The sequence below is a fragment of the Syzygium oleosum genome, unplaced genomic scaffold (assembly GCF_021117445.2).
Source record: "Syzygium oleosum isolate NSW1041296 unplaced genomic scaffold, Sole_v2.1 Sole_v2.01, whole genome shotgun sequence".
Classification (NCBI taxonomy): domain Eukaryota; kingdom Viridiplantae; phylum Streptophyta; class Magnoliopsida; order Myrtales; family Myrtaceae; genus Syzygium; species Syzygium oleosum.
In genome coordinates this window covers 37,295,129-37,314,211 of record NW_026607485.1, presented here as the reverse complement: position 1 = coordinate 37,314,211, position 19,083 = coordinate 37,295,129, and the positions used below count along the sequence as shown (strand labels likewise).

Sequence of the window (19,083 nt, the reverse complement as noted above, 5' to 3'; positions counted from 1 at the left end):
TAAATTTAAGCTTACCTATTTATGATCCATTTCCATAAATTTGAAATCTATTTTTTGACAACCCTAATTATCGGATTTATTCAAGATGAAGCGAAGTGTTTAGTGAAATGTTTCGACTGTTTCATGCTTTGTTATGATCGTAATGATATGAAAAGTAGGATCAAAATAAATTTAACTAAGCTAAAGACTATTTTTATTCGGATTATAATATTGTCACTGAATCAATTGACTTGAATAATTCTGTAGGTCAAGTATTCTGTTCATCAAAGGTTTGCGTTTTGCAAATATAACATTCCCTTAAGTGGCTAGGAAATGACAAGTATGTCAATTAGGCGCAATCCCAATTAGTTTGATTCCCTGCATGCATGTGACATTACATGCAAACTATACCCTCAGGCCTCATGTACGTGACATTCACCCTGATTTCGGCTTGGGATTTTTTCCCTATCAATCAGGTTAGTAGAGAATAAGAATATCTAAATCAAATATCGATATAGCTTATTCTTTATTTCAGATATGTCAATTTGCCGTCAAAAAAATGAAGGTGCAGCTTGTTAATTGTAACTATTTGAGAAGCCACTCTGAATAAAAAAAATCAATTCGAAATAATTTGTTTTTGCCAATAGTTTTAAAGGTCTTCAATGAAATATCAAGAGATCAATCCTTTGAAATTTATAAAAGTATTGATTCGCGAGCACGCACGCACATAGCTCCTTTTAATAATGTATTAAAAAGGGTTGAGAAAAGGCCAATGGGGTTTGGTTCAATTGATAAGGATTTGGGCACTTCACGTTGATCATGTCTAGGTTCAATTCTCGTTGCTAGCAATACCATCGATTGAAAGTCAACGGGAAAATTATTAAGCCAATTATCAATATACCGTACGGATTTCCGTTTAGGCATAAACTTTTTAATTTTATCAATGTAGCAAACTTTCAAAGTAGTTTTTCCACCAATTCTCACACATGATGTCCAGCTATCACTGCCCATCCTACATAATAGGCCAGCAATCTAACGTGTACAACTCTAATAAAAATGTTTTAGCAAAAAAAAAATAAACTCTACTCAAAATGGCATCGGTTTGCATCTTTTTCTATTCTTAGCCTAAGTGAACAACCTTGAGCTTGAGCTCCGCCCCGGTGGCAAGTTCGAACCCCAACATCTAGAGGGCTCGAGTTCTATCTCGGCGTTGAGCTCGAGCTTCGTCGTGGCATGTAGAGATGATTGCTCGAACCCCGTGGGGGTCCCCACTTGCAACATCAGCCACGACGACCCTTACATGAGCTCAAGAGGTGAAAGTTTGGTACCTAGCCATGTAGAGTTTGGTTTTTTTTTTTTTTTTATAAATATATTGAAAGTCCTAAACTTATCATGATAATGTAATTAAATCTCAAAACTTTTAAAAAATGCAGTTAAGTGCTAAAACTTGTCACGAAAACGCAATGAAATCCTAAAACTTTAAAAAAGATAATCAAGTCTTGAAACTTGTCAAATTGGTCCAATCAAGTCCTTCCGTTAATTGCACTTTTTGAAATTTTCAGCGCTCCATTGCACTTTCATAATAAATTTTAGGATTTTCAGTGCACTTATCTTTTTTTCTTTTTAAAGCTTGCTCTAAATTTTGGATTGGTCTGTTAGTTGCTTTCACATTTTTCTCTTTGCCACAAGTTCGCTGATTTTAAGGGGCTCCAAGCACATAGCTCGTGGATCGTAGCGACCCCGGCCAAGCGCCCCTTTGTTGCGGCCGGGCCGATCTGCATGGAGACGCAAGAGATCGAGGTGAACGTTCACTCCTTCTCCATGGCTGTCGAGCTTGTACTTGTCGTGATCTCGGCGAATTCGATGGCCAAGGGCCGAGCCTTCATTTTTTGGAGGGTCGGCGGCTCGCTATTGAGCCTAGATCATAAGTGATTGGTGCCGTCGGAAGCTCGCATAACTCTAGCGAGATCGCCGTGATCGTTAGTAGTCTTGTAACAAGATTGAGCCGCCACGGACAATGAGTAGATAATCTCTAGGGAAAAAGTACATTAGAACGGAAAAGGAATAAAAAGAAAAGAGAAGGGAAAAAAAATAGAAAAATGACAAACCCCATATCGTTTCGTCACACATCAAATCATTAATTGTGTCATGTAAAACGGTCGACAATGATTTAACCATCACGTAGTGAATTGGGCGACAACTGGTTACAAGGACTGAAAATTTTTTAAAATTATATTGACAAACTTAAAAAGTTTAATATTAAATCGGCATGAATCGTGAGGCCGAGTAATTTTTCCGTACGATAAGTCAATAGTCAACTTTCTTCCGCATGCCCAACTACTAGGAGTGATCGGTTCCCGATCCGATCCGGTCCCACTCAAGAATCAGGAACCGGACCGGGAGGATCGGTTCCCAGATTCTAGGACCGAGGACCGGACCGGCTAGTCCTGGGAGCTTGGACCGGTTCCAATGAAACCAATCACTTATTGGAATGAACTGAAAATCAATGTTTAGTCCTGCAAGAAAAAGATAGAAGAAACAAGGGACCTGCATATGCTGCTCAATATTCACAAATGACATATCTATACTTTGAAATAAAGGGAAGACATAGCTACAAAATTGATGAAGAGGGAGTCATTACAAAGATGCCGCAACCTAAATTTGGAGAAGAGGGAGTCATGCTGGATAATCTCGAGCCAGGACAAGAGTTAAAAAGCATCAAGCATCACGAATAAAAGCTGGCCAAGTGTAAATTGATAAAGGCAAAAGGGAATTGAGGAAATTGGTAAAGACAAGAGAGTATTAGAGTAGTTAGATTAGGCTTTCTATTTTTCGAAAATTTTAAAAAGTAAATAAGTATATATTTATCAGTTCGGTTCAATCCGATCAATTCGATTCCCACTCTAGAACTGGGAGCCGGACCGTTCGAAAATCGATTTCACTTTTAGGAATTGGGAATCGGATCGATGCTTTCGAGAACCAAACCAAACAGGTCGGTCCGGTACGATCCGGTTCGGTCTCAATTCAGACGGTCCATCATGCTCACTCCTACCGACCACCACAAACGGAACACAATAAACAAATCACCTTGTAAAATCACGTTGATGAATAAATAGAACAAGAAAAAAAATGGAAAGAAAAGAAAAAAAAAGGACATCGCCTTTCCTTGCGCTCCAGTGACGCCACGTGTTCGCCCGCCCGCCAGGTTCTTCGTCCCCACTACAAACAAACAAACAAACAAACCCCGCACCTGCAAAACCACCAAACTTCCCACTCGCTTTGCTCTCTCCACCGCCACCGCCACCGCCACAAGAAGCACTCCCCCCAGTCTCTCTCTCTCTCTCTCTCTAGAATTCCGGCAATGGAGGCGGTGTCGCAGCTCGTGTGCTGCGGCGGCGTGGAGCCCCTCCGCTGCAGCTTCCCGGCCCACGCCTCGCCGCCGCCGCCGCCGCCCGGCCGGTTCGAGGTCCGGCGACCGCGGTCCAGGCCGGTCCTCGCCGTGGCCGCGGATCCTAAGCCGGTCCGGACCGGGCCGCGCAAGCCCCCGTCGCCGCCGAGCACCTCGAACGGATCGCCGCCGTCGCCGTCGTCGCGGCCTCCGCGGTCCAGGCCCGTCAACGGCGTTTCCACGGTGAGCTTTTGCAATCCGGAGTAACGAAATGCTGGCTGGCTGCCTCTATCTTCCTCCGATGCCATGTCTGCTTGTAACCAGGTTTTCCAGGAGCTTCGATGAATGCATTGTCGTTGTGATCGCTTATTTGCAGCGCTCGTTTCCTCCGTTTTCTCTAACTTTTCCTTTTCCGCCGGTGTAAATTGCGTGTGTTCGGATTTCGGGTTTGAGGATCGCTAAGATATTGGACAAATTTTTTTATCTTGTGTGCGCGCTTCTTCATTAGTTTTGAGAGAAGTTTAGTTATTTCATCGATTTCATTGAGTTGATTGTCTGGGTATGGGTCAATTTTAACTTTTTTTTTTTATCTTTACATTGTGATGGCAGAGAATAGGAGATGTCTCGCAGGAGATTAAGAGAGTGAGGGCCCAGATGGAGGAGAATGAGCAACTGGCAATACTCATGCAAGGGTTGAGGGGTCAGAACCTGAGGGACGCGCAATTCGCGGACGACAATGTTCAACTTCGTCTGGTCGAGGTATGATGGTCCTCTCTCCAATTCTGCTGATAAGAGATGAGCCTTAGTAAACAACCTGCAGGTCTTGAGAATGCTGTGTCTTGATGTGCATTCGTCGTCGCCCGCTTGGTGTGGCTTAGAACATTGATGCTTCTGTAGTTTGTTTATTTATGTGGTAGAATATCTATTATTCTGAATATTTACTTGTGCATAGCACGCTGTGATGCAAGATTTGTTGAAAAAGCATAACGGGTCAACATTCTCTTTATCTCGTGTCAATGCCAATGCTTTACAGGTGGATGAGAGCAGTGAGTTTTTGCCTTTGGCGTATGATCCTGCTACCATCTCTGCTTACTGGGGAAAACGCCCACGAGCTGTTGCTACACGCGCTGTCCAGTTACTATCGGTTGCTGGAGGGTTTCTCTCCCGTCTTGCCGTGGACGTGATAAATAAGAAAGTTAAAGAGGTAATAGCGATTCCGTTCCTTCATTGTGTATTGGTATGTACGCTCAGTAGCCGACTTAACTATTTATTTGAAATAAATCGCTTTTTTTTAATGTAGAGAGTACTGTTTTAGAGATTCAAAGATGAGTTTCCCTTCTTCTGGTCATAGATGAGCGACGAAGTCTCAAAAAGCTAAATATAAAATGTTAAATGACTCTGGAATAAACTAAGGTCTTGTGATTGTCTATCTTTTGATCTTTCCACTAGCTTCTTGTTTCCATTTTGAAAATTATTCTACATCACTTTGCCTTAGTTAACCTAACGGTTCAATCTTTGTTAGTAAGTTGTGGTTTTGTGTAAAGTTGAGAAATTATTTCTGCATTCAACTTCCAAAATCAACGTGCAAATCCTTAATTCTTATTTTGTCTAATTGCTTTGATTCTTATGATCAGAATGAAGTTGCTAGGGCAATAGAGTTGAGAGATATTGTAACTTCCTTGGGTCCAGCCTACATAAAGCTTGGTCAGGCATTGAGCATTCGGCCTGACATTCTTTCACCTGCCGCGATGACTGAGCTGCAGAAACTCTGTGATAAGGTAAACATCTCCTCCCCCTTTGCTTTATTTATGTGTACAATGCCTTTTGTTTTCTTTAGTTTGCATGTACCCTTCAAACTGATCCCTCCACAACTGTTTTTATGATTATATTGCGGGATTCCTGGAAATTTTAAGCAAGTAACTACTCGTTTGTCTTCAACGATATTAAAGAGAACGGAAAATGTGAGGTTGTCCAATCTTGCGGAAGTCTCATTCGAGGGAATGGAGATTTATTTCTCGCTCATGATTCAGGAGTATGAATTGCGAGGCCTTAAGACCAACTTTTTTACTTTGATTGATGCTAGATTTGTCATGGAATCTTAAGCCATCTTATGTCATTCCATGAACCAATTCCATCGTTTACTTGCATAGGTCCCCATGCGATTACAATCTGAGTAGTCTGGTTCGGGTTCTTCTGCATTCACATTGCTCCATTATCATTATCATTTTTGTCCATTATCGTTATCATTTTTGTCCATCATGGTCAATTTCATGCTCTATACATTCTTGCTGGTGTCACCACTGCAAATACTGTTTGTGGTTCCGTTGATTGCCATAAGCTGGCATTCCCAGGAACTTAATCCACAGTGACCTGTCTTGTGGTGCTGCATCTTCATAGAATTGGTTAGGTGGCTGACACTTCCATGGTACTGCTATTGGCTCAATCTCTGTTGTGGGCAACACCACACCATTATCATGTTATTATTGTTAACATTCCGCTTCCTGTTTGACCCAATTATAGACACTCAGTTTCCAGTTCCAATTGCAATTTTGGCTGAGTAATAAACGGTGGAGCTAGAATCTTGTTTTTTTACTCATATCAGGATAGTTCAGTTTTTGTTTGTTTTAAAATTTTCCACTCTTGTTAAAATGGTTCGGGATAGTTTTTCTTTTCTACTACAACCCCCACCACAACCAACATTGACAAAGTCCACATGGCCTTTTTCTCACTAAGAGGTCTGCTGCATGGAATCAAGCCTTTTCCTCTTCTGGACTGGTTACATAGATCTTCTATGTCATTGAGCCCTGATTGTGTGGAATTATGCCTTCTTCCAGTATCTGTGCTGGATTCTAATTTTTAACAAGTATTGTTTGCTTTTGTTAAACATGTCACGGCCAGTCCAGGCTGCCGATATAGGCTGCCTGTAGAATGGCATGCTCAATTCTTCTTAATTCTTACCACATCGAACTTCCTTGACCTGGTCTCCCTTTCCTAGTTCCTTTTGTTTTGAGTTTCACTTCATCTATAAAGGGTATCTTACTTTTTGTGTTTTGTTTTGTTTTTTTTTTTTTTTGGGGGGTGGGTGGTGTATACATATTGGGTCAATTTGCACAGCTACATAACTCTGTTGTGTGATGACAGCTTGCACAATCTCGTGATGAGGGATTTTTTACAGTAAAAATGAGCAGAATTGGAACACTTGTCATGTGGCTGCGGTCTCTATGTTAGGTGGAAGCAGCCTGTCTTTCCCTGGCTTAAACTATATATTGATTATCTGCACATATATGGCTGTGTATGTACAACTCTGCAGCTGATTCATAACTTGATAGTAGTGGTGAAGTGTAGAGTAATGCAAATATTAAGTCTCTCACTTTCTATATGCATTTGTCTGAAAATATCATCTTGTTTATTGACATTTCTGTCTGCTGAAATGTGAAGGTTCCTTCATATCCTGATGATGTAGCTATGACACTTATTGAGGAGGAGCTAGGTCGACCATGGCATGAGATCTACTCTGAACTTACTTCTTCTCCAATTGCCGCAGGTAGTCTTCATGAATTACTTTCTACATTGTTTAGTCAATATCATCTGTTATTAACAGCATCTCTCTTTATTTTACAAGTGACTGGTATTCACTAGAGGATATTTATTCTTGTCGAGATTTGTGGCAGCATCTCTTGGACAGGTATACAAGGGCAAGTTAAACGAAAATGGAGATACAGTGGCAGTTAAAGTTCAGAGGCCTTTCGTTCTCGAGACTGTGACAGTTGATTTGTTCATCATACGGAATTTGGGTTTGGTTCTTCGGAGGTTTCCTCAGGTAGTATTTTATATGTCATTTTTTGGGTGGATGTGATAGCTACAGCAACTAATTAATAGCTTCAATCTTTTCATGATTTTTTTGATTTCCCAGATCTCCGTAGATGTGGTTGGGTTAGTTGATGAATGGGCTGCCCGCTTTTTTGAAGAGTTGGATTATGTCAATGAGGGTGAAAATGGGACACGTTTTGCTGAAATGATGAGGAAGGACCTTCCACAGGTGAGATTAATTCCTTGTTTGATGTATTTGACTGCAAGAACTAGGAGTTATACAAAATTCTATCACATCACTGCTTAATCCATAAGCTTAAAAATCTGTTAATTTCAATAATCCAGTATTTTTACTTGCTTTCAATTAGTTTTATTTAGTGCTTTTGATTTTATATTTTAATGTTTTGCTTTAGTGTGTTCAGATATGTCCTATTAAATGTTAGTGGGGCTAGGATTTACTTCTGCAGATATTGTAAAATTGTGTAAGACCATTACTATCTGGTCTAAAAGTTTAGACTGATAGATGAAGTCGTGGTTTAATATTTAAATATTTTAACACTCCCTCCCTCTCACGGGTACCCTAGACTTTGGCCTAAAACTGAAGCATGGAAATATGTAATTGGGAAGGAAAATAAGGGACCTAAAATAATTTGAACTCAGTTGCTATTGGTCTGATATCATGTAAAATATTTTGGCACAACTGCCAATCGTTCTAAAAGTATAAGCTATTATGTGAAAGCGTGGTTTAACATTTAAAGATTTTAAAAGATACTATTATATTTGGAAGTGAAAATAACAGGGCCAAAGTATAAATAACACAATATGATGAAACTACTATCTGTCTCATCTTTCTTTCTCCCTGTTTCACTGCTCATTTCATCTTGGGTTGTTATTCTTGGGTGATACTCTTCCCGGGGAGGAGCATCTGTTTTCTCCTGAACATTGTCTGATCTAGACGCATAAAACTTGTTTAGGAAGCCCATGGGACATTTAAATTAGCTTGACTGCTGTTTTTATGATTTGTCGGCAACATGATCAATTTGGTTGTGTTTTAAGTTCATGTAAGGGATGGGTTCATTCTTGACAAGGCTTGGTTTAAGAGGTCAATGTGGGCTCTTGGGCCTACTTATAGAATGTAAAATTATTGTGAAAGTGATCTATTTGAATTTTGTATTATTCTTCGACTGATGATTACTAGTTGGCATTGAGTTGAGGAAAAAACTCCATTTTGGCGGAACGATAGTGGCTGCTTTAGTTTTTCACAGAGCAACTAGACAGTCCAGTCGATATAAATTATGGGTTATTAATGTGACAAACCTTCTTGTTTGGGAATATAAATCTAAGATGCATGCCTTTTCTTTTCCAAGTTTAATGAACTATCGATAGGAACAAGAAATCATGTAATTGGATGAACTTATGTTTAATGCTTGCCTGCAAATCAAGTAAATACTTTTCTCGGCTATCAAAATCATGTGCACATCTTCCTGAAGTTATGGAGATTATCCATAGTGACTTTGCTTGATCTTTTGGTTATTAATCATGAAGCGCTTTTCTCAGGTTGTTGTACCTAAAACATACACTAAGTATACTTCAAGGAAGGTTCTTACTACAGGATGGATAGAGGGGGAAAAGCTGTCACAGAGTACAGAAAGTGATGTCGGAGAACTGGTTAATGTTGGAGTCATCTGTTATTTAAAGCAGGTAATCCACTGATCTAATGGGTACTCTTGCCCTTAAATAGTAGGACCTTTTGCTGTGAAACTTGGGTGCTTTCTAGTTCTACAATATATATTGTCTTTGGGCATGGTTAAAGGTTCTACCAAGGTCAATGGGCTTTTCAGTATGTTCATTGTGTACAGTACATTAGACAACTCACATATATCTATCCTTCAGTGCGGTGAAGCGAGAACTCCTGTATCCTTTTCCACAAATTCAAAGGAAAATGTAACCGAGTTGCCTTTGGGTACCACCACTTTAATCACTCATTAGAAAGAACCTACGAGATCAAAAAGGATGAAAGACTGGTTACAGGGAACCGATACCCTCACTTGCTATGATGAGGGAAATCACAGAACTTGGTCGCCAACTTTGAAGCTACTTTCAATTTGGTTATGGTTATTATACTTTTCGAATGGACATGCATGTCCATTTTGATAAAAAAAAAAAAAAAAAAAAAGGTAATTGGAAGCCAATGTGGCACTTAACAAAAGCTACAGGGCATGTTATATGCATGCATGTGGCATGTCATGTCGACTTTCCATTAAGCTTTAGTATGGAATGAAGAAGTGACCCAATTAAAAATACTTAAAGAGTATAGTGAAATAGTAACATGAACAGAAGTTATAAAGGTGCGATAACTTGATTGAATATTTTCCTAGGTTGAATGACCAAAATAGTGCTTGTGCTTGGAGTCATCTCCATTACAATTTCCGAAGATGATCCTGAGTTTTGAAGGCTTTAAGGTTTTTTTTCCTCAAATCTCCTGAAAAATATTTGGTGGTATGGTGACTTTCCTTTCTTCTTTAATTTTTTCATTGTAAATTGTCGTTCAATTGGAGATACTCCCAAGTTATAAAGGGTTACTTCATATTTATAATTATCTGAAGGGAACAGTAATTTACACCCTCTTGCAATAGTTGTTAGAGCAGACATCTCACTTGTAATCGATTTGTTGAAATAGGTCACAGCTTGCAGATTATTTCTATCCAGTTGCTGCTTTTCATGGATGATAATTCATGAGAGTTCATTGGATTTGGAATTGGCGTTTCCATTTTCAAAGAGTCTCGTGATTGTTATCATGCTTTGGTGAAGTTTTGCTTGACTTTTTAGTCCAGTTTATAGATGAATTTAGAATGGCACGTGCTCTTTTTTCTCAAAGAGTTGATACTGGAGAGCGCAAGACAAAATTCAATATATGAAGCTGGGTTTGACGTATTGAAAATTGATAGTTTGTGTAGGGGTTTTTTCTCCAATTGACGATATTAGGCTGTGTATCCAGCCAAAGTGTTTGTGGAAATGGAGTGGCCCTACAAGAAATTAACAAGCAAAACACGATTTGTAGAGAGAATGGAATTAACAGCTGGTGTGAACTCTTTGGTTTTGCAAGTTTTGGTAGTTCTTATCATGTTCTGCATGAGCTTTTATTTGTAAGACCATCTAATACTCGGAATAAGAAAGCAGAGGGATAAATCACGTTGAACAGTGTCATGTTATCTATCCTCTATATGAATATGGACAGAGGTAAATTGTCTACACTGCCATCTGATACATTTGTTATATGAGGAGAGCAGATTTCAACATGTCTTGTTGCTTATTCATGGTAGTGACAGATCATCTACTACTGTTTGTCAAACTCCATATTAGTCTTTTTGTGCTAGTCCTCACAATAATGAAAGATTGATCTCTTTTTGTAGAAATTGCATGATTGCCATCTACTTATTTTTGTGAAAGTAAACTAGTTTTGCATATTTGTAACTTGAATGCAGTGGCCCAATGATACCTTCGTTATAATAGTCACATAGGACTAATTTATGCTTTTTTTTAATCGCAGTTGCTTGACACTGGATTTTTTCATGCTGACCCACATCCTGGAAACTTGATTCGTACTCCAGATGGGAAATTAGCCATTCTGGACTTTGGTTAGTCTCTTTTTGGTCTTAAACTGAATTATTAGTGTCATGAGTCACTCAGCTTTGTTTTTTATTTTTTTTTCTCTTGGCCCCAATTTTTCTTGCAAGTTCAATCGCCTTGCATATTTATTTAATATGTTTTGATAAATTCATCTGTATTTAACATATTATCTGCTCCAGGAAGTATGCTTTTGTTTAGTTAGCTTCTTACATGTTAACGGGTTTATACTACTTGTACCTTCTCTTTTAGATCCAGAGAAACACATGCTTACTAAAATGGAAAAGAAGTATACTACTTGTACTTTTCTCTATAAGATCCACAGGAACACTTGCTTACTAAAAAGGAAAAGAAGAGAGAAAGATATAGAGGGATGAAATTTGTGGTTTTGTGGAAGTTCCCGTTCTTATTTTGTTTCATTGCAATGTCTCAGATACATAATTATATCTTATGTTCAATTATTACTTGTTACGGACATATAATGGAGATAGATTCAAATATTACTGTCCCTTAAAAATATTGTCTGTTTCTTCATGAAAGTTTTGTATATTTCAGGAAAGAATATTGTAGGATATGCACTTGTGCTTCCCAAGGTGATGTGTGTTTGTCTTTTCTCCTATAGGGCTTGTTACAAGATTAACTGATGATCAGAAATACGGAATGATTGAAGCAATTGCTCATCTCATTCATCGAGACTATGAAGCAATAGTCAAGGACTTTGTAAAGCTTGATTTCATACCTGATGGGGTCAACTTGGCACCTATTTTGCCGGTTCTTGCGAAGGTTTTCGATCAGGCCCTTGAAGGTGGAGGGGCAAAAAATATAAACTTTCAGGAGCTTGCATCAGATCTGGCTCAAATAACCTTTGATTATCCATTCAGAATACCCCCATATTTTGCTCTCATCATCAGGGCAATAGGGGTACTGGAGGGTATAGCTTTGGTTGGAAATCCTGATTTTGCCATCGTGGATGAAGCTTATCCTTATCTTGCTCAGGTGAGTGAAATTATCCTTTGTATGGTAGTCTTCTTACCTTTGTTGGAGTAGGGTGTGAACTCATACAGTTGCCTATCTGTAAATTTTTTCATAACTAATTGGAAGTGTCCTCTACGCCTAGACTATGTACATTATTATTGTTTGAATGTAAAGTCATTTTGTGCAAAAGTAAAGTGTCGGTTTCTATCTAACATGAATTTGGTTAGTTTGGTTTTACTTTGTTACTAGAATATACCTGATTGCAGTGTTTGTGTTTTGCTTTTTTAATAAATCCTATGCTCACTGTTTTGATGATACTTTTTGTCCTTGACAGAGGCTCCTCACAGATGAGTCTCCGCGTCTCAGGGATGCCTTAAGATACATGATTTATGGCAAATCTGGGGTATTTGATGCTGAAAGATTCGTTGATTTGATGCAAGCTTTTGAAAATTTTATTTCTGCAGCCAAGAGTGGTGGTGGAGAGGAAATGAATGGAGATATGGCTGGACTTGGCATTTTAAGAAGTCAAACGAGTGGTATCGTTCCACGATTCCAATTAAATGCATCTCAGTCAGAGGAGCCAATCCAAACAAGGGCTGCCTTGGCATTTCTGTTATCTGATAAGGGAAATCTCTTCCGGGAGTTCCTTCTGGACGAGGTATGAAAATACATTAAAGCATGGACTATAATTTTATCACCTTCTCCACAAATAAGAGTATTCATTTGTACGATTTGTGACAGTAAACGCTCTCAATGTTCCTCCAGAACAGCCTAAAGGTCTTGGGGCAAAAAAGAAATTGATCAACTCGCGGTCATTATTCCTAGTATTATGTCGCATACTATGACTGTTCTTGATGTTTAATGTCAGTGGCCTTTGGACCCTGCCACTCACTCAATTCCATCTATGACTGGGGCCAATGCCTAGTTGCCCTTCTGTAGGAGGACTAGTTAATATAAGATATTATTTACAATTGATGCTCACATGTTATCTAAGAGCATCTCTAAAATACTGGAATATTGTCCTCTTCATGCTTACAGATTGTGAAGGGAATTGATGCAGTCACCAGGGAACAGTTGGTACAAATAATGGCAGCCCTTGGGTTGCGTAACGTGTCTCCTGTTTTCAGTATGGTCCCTTCATTTGGACTTATTAAACCTGCTGCACTTCTACCAACTGTAACAGAGGAGGACCGAGTCATATTGAACAATGTTCAAACGGTTCTGGAGTTTCTGACTGCTGGAAGCTCAATCTCAAGGACATCAAATCAGGTATTAGGTGTTTTGCTCTTTTGACTATTTCAGTTATGGTAGTTTAGGATGTTCTGAGTACAGATTTTTAGTGCCTTGAGCTTCCCCTTTTTCACCCATCTTGTGTTCAACACTGTGATTTCCTTTTATAAAAGAGTAACTTAGATAAAGCTTTCCCCTCTATCAGTTAGGCAATAAGGCAAGATGAGGATGAAGGATATCATCTACCTTCCCGTGATGTCTTGTTTCTTTTAATGTGTGCTCCCTGATCATAGAAATCCTCTTTATTGGCATACTCTGGTGCGTGTAATCAAAGTAATGAGTTTATTGTCCATGATCCTCCCCTCTCTTTTCCATCTTTTATCCTTGAAGTTGTTCAAGTTGGTCTTAGTTTCTTGCTATCTTTGCTCTTCCACCCTCAAATATCTCTCCTTCTATGATATGCTCATCTTGAAATTGTCCTCTACAATTTCAGGAGTAATCAATTTTCTGTTTCGTGCTCTTATAGTTTCTAGTGTAGGGCATCATTGTTGCTACTACAGGTTGGTCCTGCATGATAAGGTAATTGTCATTTTGTAGAAGTCCACACTCCTTGATAGAGGGATCTCAGATGCATTGTTCCTGTTGAGCAGTTAAAACATACCCTGAGGAAGTACCTCACTTAGCTGAGAAAACTCAACTCCTCTTTTATTTTTTTGAGAATTTAAGCAGAACAAGAGGTGGACTTAACACAGGCGATGTGCCATCGTCACCCAAAACTAAACCAGAAAAGGTGATCTACAGTGGGACCTATAATTTTAGATCAGCTTCAAGAAATTGTGAAGCTTTTAGCCGTTTCAACAACGAGGTTGTCGGAGCTCTAGAGATGGGGCATTGTTTCACTAATTGGAAATGCTACTGAAAAATTGTGCTTTCTTACTTTATTATCGTCGATAGTGATAAATCTTGGATGCAGTGAGTCCTAAGATAAATCTGTATATGCCATGAAGGATTTTTAGTTAACGATTGTCTTTTAAATTGATAGACAATAACTTTACCATTCTTTATGCAATGGATAGGGTGTGGATGTTGCTCGGATCGTCCAAGAGCTGCTTCCGGTGTTGCCAGGAATCTCAGCTACAGTCCTTCCAGAGGTGCTCAGTCGGTTATCTTCTCGAGTACTGGCGCGCATAATTAGGGATTCATTTTTGTAAATCACTGATCCTCACTGATTTCAGTCGTAACTGTGCATAAATATATCGACAAATACAATAGCAGAATACGTCAATAGCACATCGATTATGGGATCGGCTAATCTCCTTGTATATAATGGCAAGAAGAGCAATTACAAATGTCAATTAGAAAATCAGATAGAAATCTCCTTCCTTCAGCTGTCAACACCAACAAGCTCGCACTTCGACCTCGGTGCGAAAAATAGGAACTTCTATTACGCAGAGAGAGAGAGAGAGAGAGAGAGAGAGAGAGAGAGAGAGAGGGCATCTTGTCCCCTTAAATCCAAGGGATTCAAAAAGCATATCTCAGTATACACCTAGGTTGATAATCCGGATCTCTCGATTGTTAATGAAGCACAAGATGTTAGGTCAGAGATGAAGGCTGTCGCAATTATACGGAGAATATTGTACATTACGTATATTGTGATAGACAGAATCAATTATATGATACGCAAAAATGCTAGAGCACATGTTCTTCTTGGGACCCAATATGGGTGTCGTCATCTCTTGGTGTCAGCTGGTTAAGGTGGAAGAAGCAAATTTTGTGTCTATATTTGCCAAATTGCAGCTTATTCCAATGCTTTGCTTCGTGGCCTTAACTGCAATACGACATGAACCCTTTTGTCCAGATTAGCATCGTTTTCACCGGAACATGTTTCATGCCGATTGATACCCTTAAAAGAAAAGGAGGAAAAAGAGAGAATGCCTAGATCTCCAATGATGAAAAGGTTCAAAATCACACTAAGCTCGAGAAAGATGAAAGAAAAAAAAGATGGAGATAAGACTTAATATATTTCACGTTATCATGATACAAAATCCAACAGACAACTCTCTCTCTCTCTCTCTCTCTCTTCATGATTGTTTACACTGCATTTTGTCACGGCTTTGCCCTCTAGTTATTGGCAAAAGAAGAAGATTTCAAAGATCCCACCACTTTCCCCGTTCCCTCACTCCTGTATCTTTGCTTGCTTCCATCATGATGTTATGATAGTGATCCTGCATATAACCATTGATGTATCACCCAATTCGTCTCCAAAGAAAGTTAAAGATAACCTCTCTCTCTCTCTCTCCCACAAGTTTTCACCTCCCTAATGAGTGCAATGACCAAAAGCAAAAGAGTATCAAGCTTAGTGGGGTGGGGGCACGGGGGCAAAATCATTAGGCCTCAATCAACTAGCGACACGGCGAACAGACGTCAATCACTGTGCAGAAAACATTCCGGGTCTAGTGTTCTCTTTTCTTAGGACCTTTGTTGGGTCCGGCTAGTTGTTGCACTGTGATCGGTATTCGTCGTCGGTCTTATTCTAAACCGGAAAAACCTACCATGCTGATGCCCTGAGAACAAGGTATAATGTCACAGCAACCTTCTAGGAAACGTTGTGTCACTCACTTTGCCCGCTGTAGTTTGGTCCACAACTTTTTGAGTTCACCTTCACTTGTCAGGTCTGCTGTGTCCATGAAAAACAGAAAGGTTGCTGAGAGAGGCTAAATCTGCACTCCTGGCGGCCTCGGCACAAAACAGGTGCACTTCTCTGGTCTGCTCTTGCTATGCGCCGTCGCGGAGTTTCAGTGGTAATTGCGAGGCAAGAAATAGAGGTAGCAGTGCGAGGAAGTTGTCTCCGGTGGCGCAGAGAGATGGGGTCACGGAAGAGCTACGGGGTAACGAAATCGGAGGTCGAGTGAAGCGCCATGGTGGGCCTTGTCATGCTCATGGGGGAGTCCCTATTCATAAGAGCAGCCTCAAGAAAGCCACTGAACCGGATGAACTTCAGCGAAGGACGGAGTGCAGGAAAGTCAATTGGCCCGATGCTCATGGAAAGGACATTGCGCATGTGCATGAATTCGAGCCGAGGTAAGATTGTCACCCCTGCTTATTTAACTTTTGTCATCAAAGTCGTGTTAAGGGTATTTTTGTGTATTCGTGCGATGTCTAGGCCATGAACAATCGGCAAACATTGGGGTTTTAGTTTGCATCTAAGAGACTTTCTTTTGCGAATAAGAGTGGCATATCCAAAACCAAAAGGTGCTGATTTCATTGCAAATCAAGAGAGATGCAGCTCAATCGCAGTTCTTTTATGAGATGAGATATGACAAAGCATAAGAGTGAATTTTAAAGTTTGGTATAATAAACTTCAATTTCCAAATTCATTAGGACCTCACATTGTTTTTACTGATGTAGTGTTTCAGAAGATGGAGAAATTGGCGGGGTTAGGAATTCTTGTGTTTGCTCAATTCAATGAAACAGCACATGCCAAGGTACAAATGTCCAGCTTGTGAGTACCTGATTTTCTCAAGTACTTTCTGTCCCCAAGTGCTGTCTTCTACTCAAATTTCCACCGGTGAATGGGAAATATCATCGGTTAGCATTTGAGATGACAATTCACTCTCAGAACATATCTTCTGATTCAACTCACCAAGATAATCGGAAATTCGAATGAAGAATTAGCGCGGGGTTATGTCTATTGACGCATGCGCTGATCTGGGTTTAGCGGAGACAATATAAGCTATTAAACATTCTTGGTCATTGTCTTCGAGCTGTTTCTTCAACTAATATATTTAGCCAATTCTTTCAGTACTTGTAATTAAGTAGATACTGTCCCTTGTCTGTTTTAGCTGAAAATGAAACGTAATAGGTGAAACCACAAGATCTTGCAGCTTCAAATGTGTTGGACAATGACTGCTACTGGGCAGCATCTGCTGTTCCCTCTTTGCTGGAAAATTCAAACAACAAATTTGCCCTTGTAGACTTGACAGTAGGGCTGGCAACTATAGAAGGTAGGATAAATGATCCTATGGGATACAAACAGAAGAAAGTTTACTGAATCAAATCTGACCACAATACAAACATGAATTAACTCAAAGCTAACTCTAGTCAACTTGATGCATCTTCAATTTTCTTTTTGAAGATTTCATATTCAGCAGTATTAGGAACCAGTAAGCCGGTGCACTATGAATAAGGTAATTAGAGTCTCGATGTTGTGAGGCTCTCCCCATGTATGTGATATTCCATTAGGCCTATTGAGTAGAGACGTAGTCAGTTTCTGTAATTCTTTCTTCCTCTCTCCCGTGGATCCTAAAAATTAATGGAAGAAAGAACAAAGTCCCACCGGATGGTGGGAATTCAGCAATTTCAACAATCACAAAAAAAGAATGATGGGAATTATCAAGATGAATGCGGTGACACCCCAAATTTACCCATCTCTACTCGATACCCGCATCAATGTATTAGATCAACATCATCTGCTTCTGATAGTTATAACGACTTCCTTAGTATTACAATTTAGGCCAGTTGTCTCGTGAGATCGACTATATCCTTTCTTTTGCTCTTCTGCAGCGTCACGTCACCTTCCCTGCATAATTGACCATACAGTTGGATTAAATGTTCTCCCTGTCCTCCAAAGTAGTGTGGACAATAAATTTTCCGACGTGTTATTGGCTGGCATTGCTGTTTCTCGTTGTTTAGCAGCGGAATCAATCATCAGGTGGCGCAGGTGCTTTGATGGATTTTCCAATAACTTCTTCACAGCCAACATTGGGAAAATAATCCTGAAAAACGAAAAGTATGCTTCTTCAAGATACATCAATTAGAAAACAGGAATGGCAGTCATTGAAATCTCCATGTAAACAAATATATATGAGTAAGACAAGATTTCATGTGCGGTCACTGTACTAGATATCAGCAACAATGGAATTGGCAACTTTTATTAAAGGATTTCCTACATAGAAGAATCGTATATGGATCAGCTAGAGTTCTAGAGGTCTAGAACATCATCTCCATTGGCAGAAACAACCACAAAATAAGCACCGTGTCTAAGGGTCTTTGTTTTAGTGGAGAGCCAATTCTAAGACTACAAAAATCGACTCTTCAACCCGGCATAGCGTGCCAAAACCAATCACACCACAATGACTCAGCAGGTCATTACCACAAAACGAATGCCCTTCCGCGATAGGCCCGAATGCCGCTGGTCAGGGCGGGGATAAGCTTGCTTCAAAGGTCAGTAATGAATAGACACCCAAACCATGTCCTTTTCCTTGCATTCATGTGGAATCGCATAGGTTGATCTACATAGTCCGTTAAAGTAATGCTATTTTAATGAGAATTCTTTTCCGAAAAGCATACTGGGAAAGGCAAGCACAAAGAACAGATAGATTCAGCTGATCGAGTTTGGGATGTGCTATCTGATAGGTGTGCTTATTTTTCACATCTTTCTTTTACATGATGCCACCCACGCCTTGACTCATCGTTATCTCTCTCTCTCTCATGTGGATTTGGTGCATTGTGTTACCAAGTATAGTCGCTTCCTCTTTGTTGTCAAATTACAGTAAGCATGTGGATTTCGCTCTCAGTGATTTTCCTGAACAACCTAGAAATTGAGCAGATCATTGGTGGACGGCAACACTTTTACGGTGCTGTCCCCGCTGAAAGTTCACGCACTAAAAAATTGTCGAAACAGATTGGCTCTAACCTTCGCAAGTTGCAGTTGCTTTCCCGTTGCTGATGTTATGTAGTTGATGAGAGCTTATTGAAGTGTCTTGCCTCCACCGGATGAATCAAAACTCTACTTGTTCTTATAAGGTTAACAATTTACAGTTGCTAGTATTGATCATCATATAAGATATTTTTGCCATTGCTTATGTTGTCGAATATTTGATAACCGAGTGATCCATGGCCACCTGCACATCTATATGCCTTTTAATTTCCTACTTATGAAAAGATGGAACTTCCAAAGGCATAGCTAGGCATCTTCTGCTACTGAGAAGCTATGGAATTTGGACTCCGTTTTGTATTTCATGGTCATATAGCCGAGAAACCAAAGATCAAGAAATCTTCAACAATCGGAAGTG

General features: G+C 39.7%; 1 protein-coding gene and 1 long non-coding RNA gene across 2 annotated transcripts; both read left to right on the top strand.

The window, feature by feature from the left end:
• The first annotated feature begins 3,251 nt into the window (after positions 1-3,251).
• Positions 3,252-14,375, top strand: LOC115682582 (uncharacterized). The gene is made up of 13 exons (XM_056315268.1): positions 3,252-3,610; positions 3,977-4,126; positions 4,401-4,571; positions 5,002-5,145; positions 6,806-6,911; positions 7,039-7,187; positions 7,281-7,406; positions 8,735-8,878; positions 10,728-10,815; positions 11,427-11,800; positions 12,114-12,437; positions 12,818-13,048; positions 14,086-14,375. The coding sequence occupies exons 1-13, from the start codon at positions 3,341-3,343 to the stop codon at positions 14,218-14,220; spliced, it is 2,412 nt and encodes an 803-aa protein (XP_056171243.1). The 5' UTR covers positions 3,252-3,340; the 3' UTR covers positions 14,221-14,375.
• A 142-nt stretch (positions 14,376-14,517) lies between these two features.
• On the top strand, positions 14,518-16,877 carry LOC115682604 (uncharacterized). The gene is made up of 3 exons (XR_008817314.1): positions 14,518-15,584; positions 15,682-16,090; positions 16,418-16,877. It is a non-coding gene; the product is annotated as an uncharacterized LOC115682604 (long non-coding RNA).
• The last annotated feature ends 2,206 nt before the right edge of the window (positions 16,878-19,083 follow it).

Bases quoted from the DNA above. Each gene is read 5' to 3' on its own strand.
- LOC115682582 (XM_056315268.1), top strand. From the start codon at position 3,341: ATGGAGGCGGTGTCGCAGCTCGTGTGCTGCGGCGGCGTGGAGCCCCTC. The intron at 7,188-7,280 runs GTAGTATTTTAT...TTGATTTCCCAG, and splicing joins TTCTTCGGAGGTTTCCTCAG to ATCTCCGTAGATGTGGTTGG. The intron at 12,438-12,817 runs GTATGAAAATAC...TCATGCTTACAG, and splicing joins GGGAGTTCCTTCTGGACGAG to ATTGTGAAGGGAATTGATGC.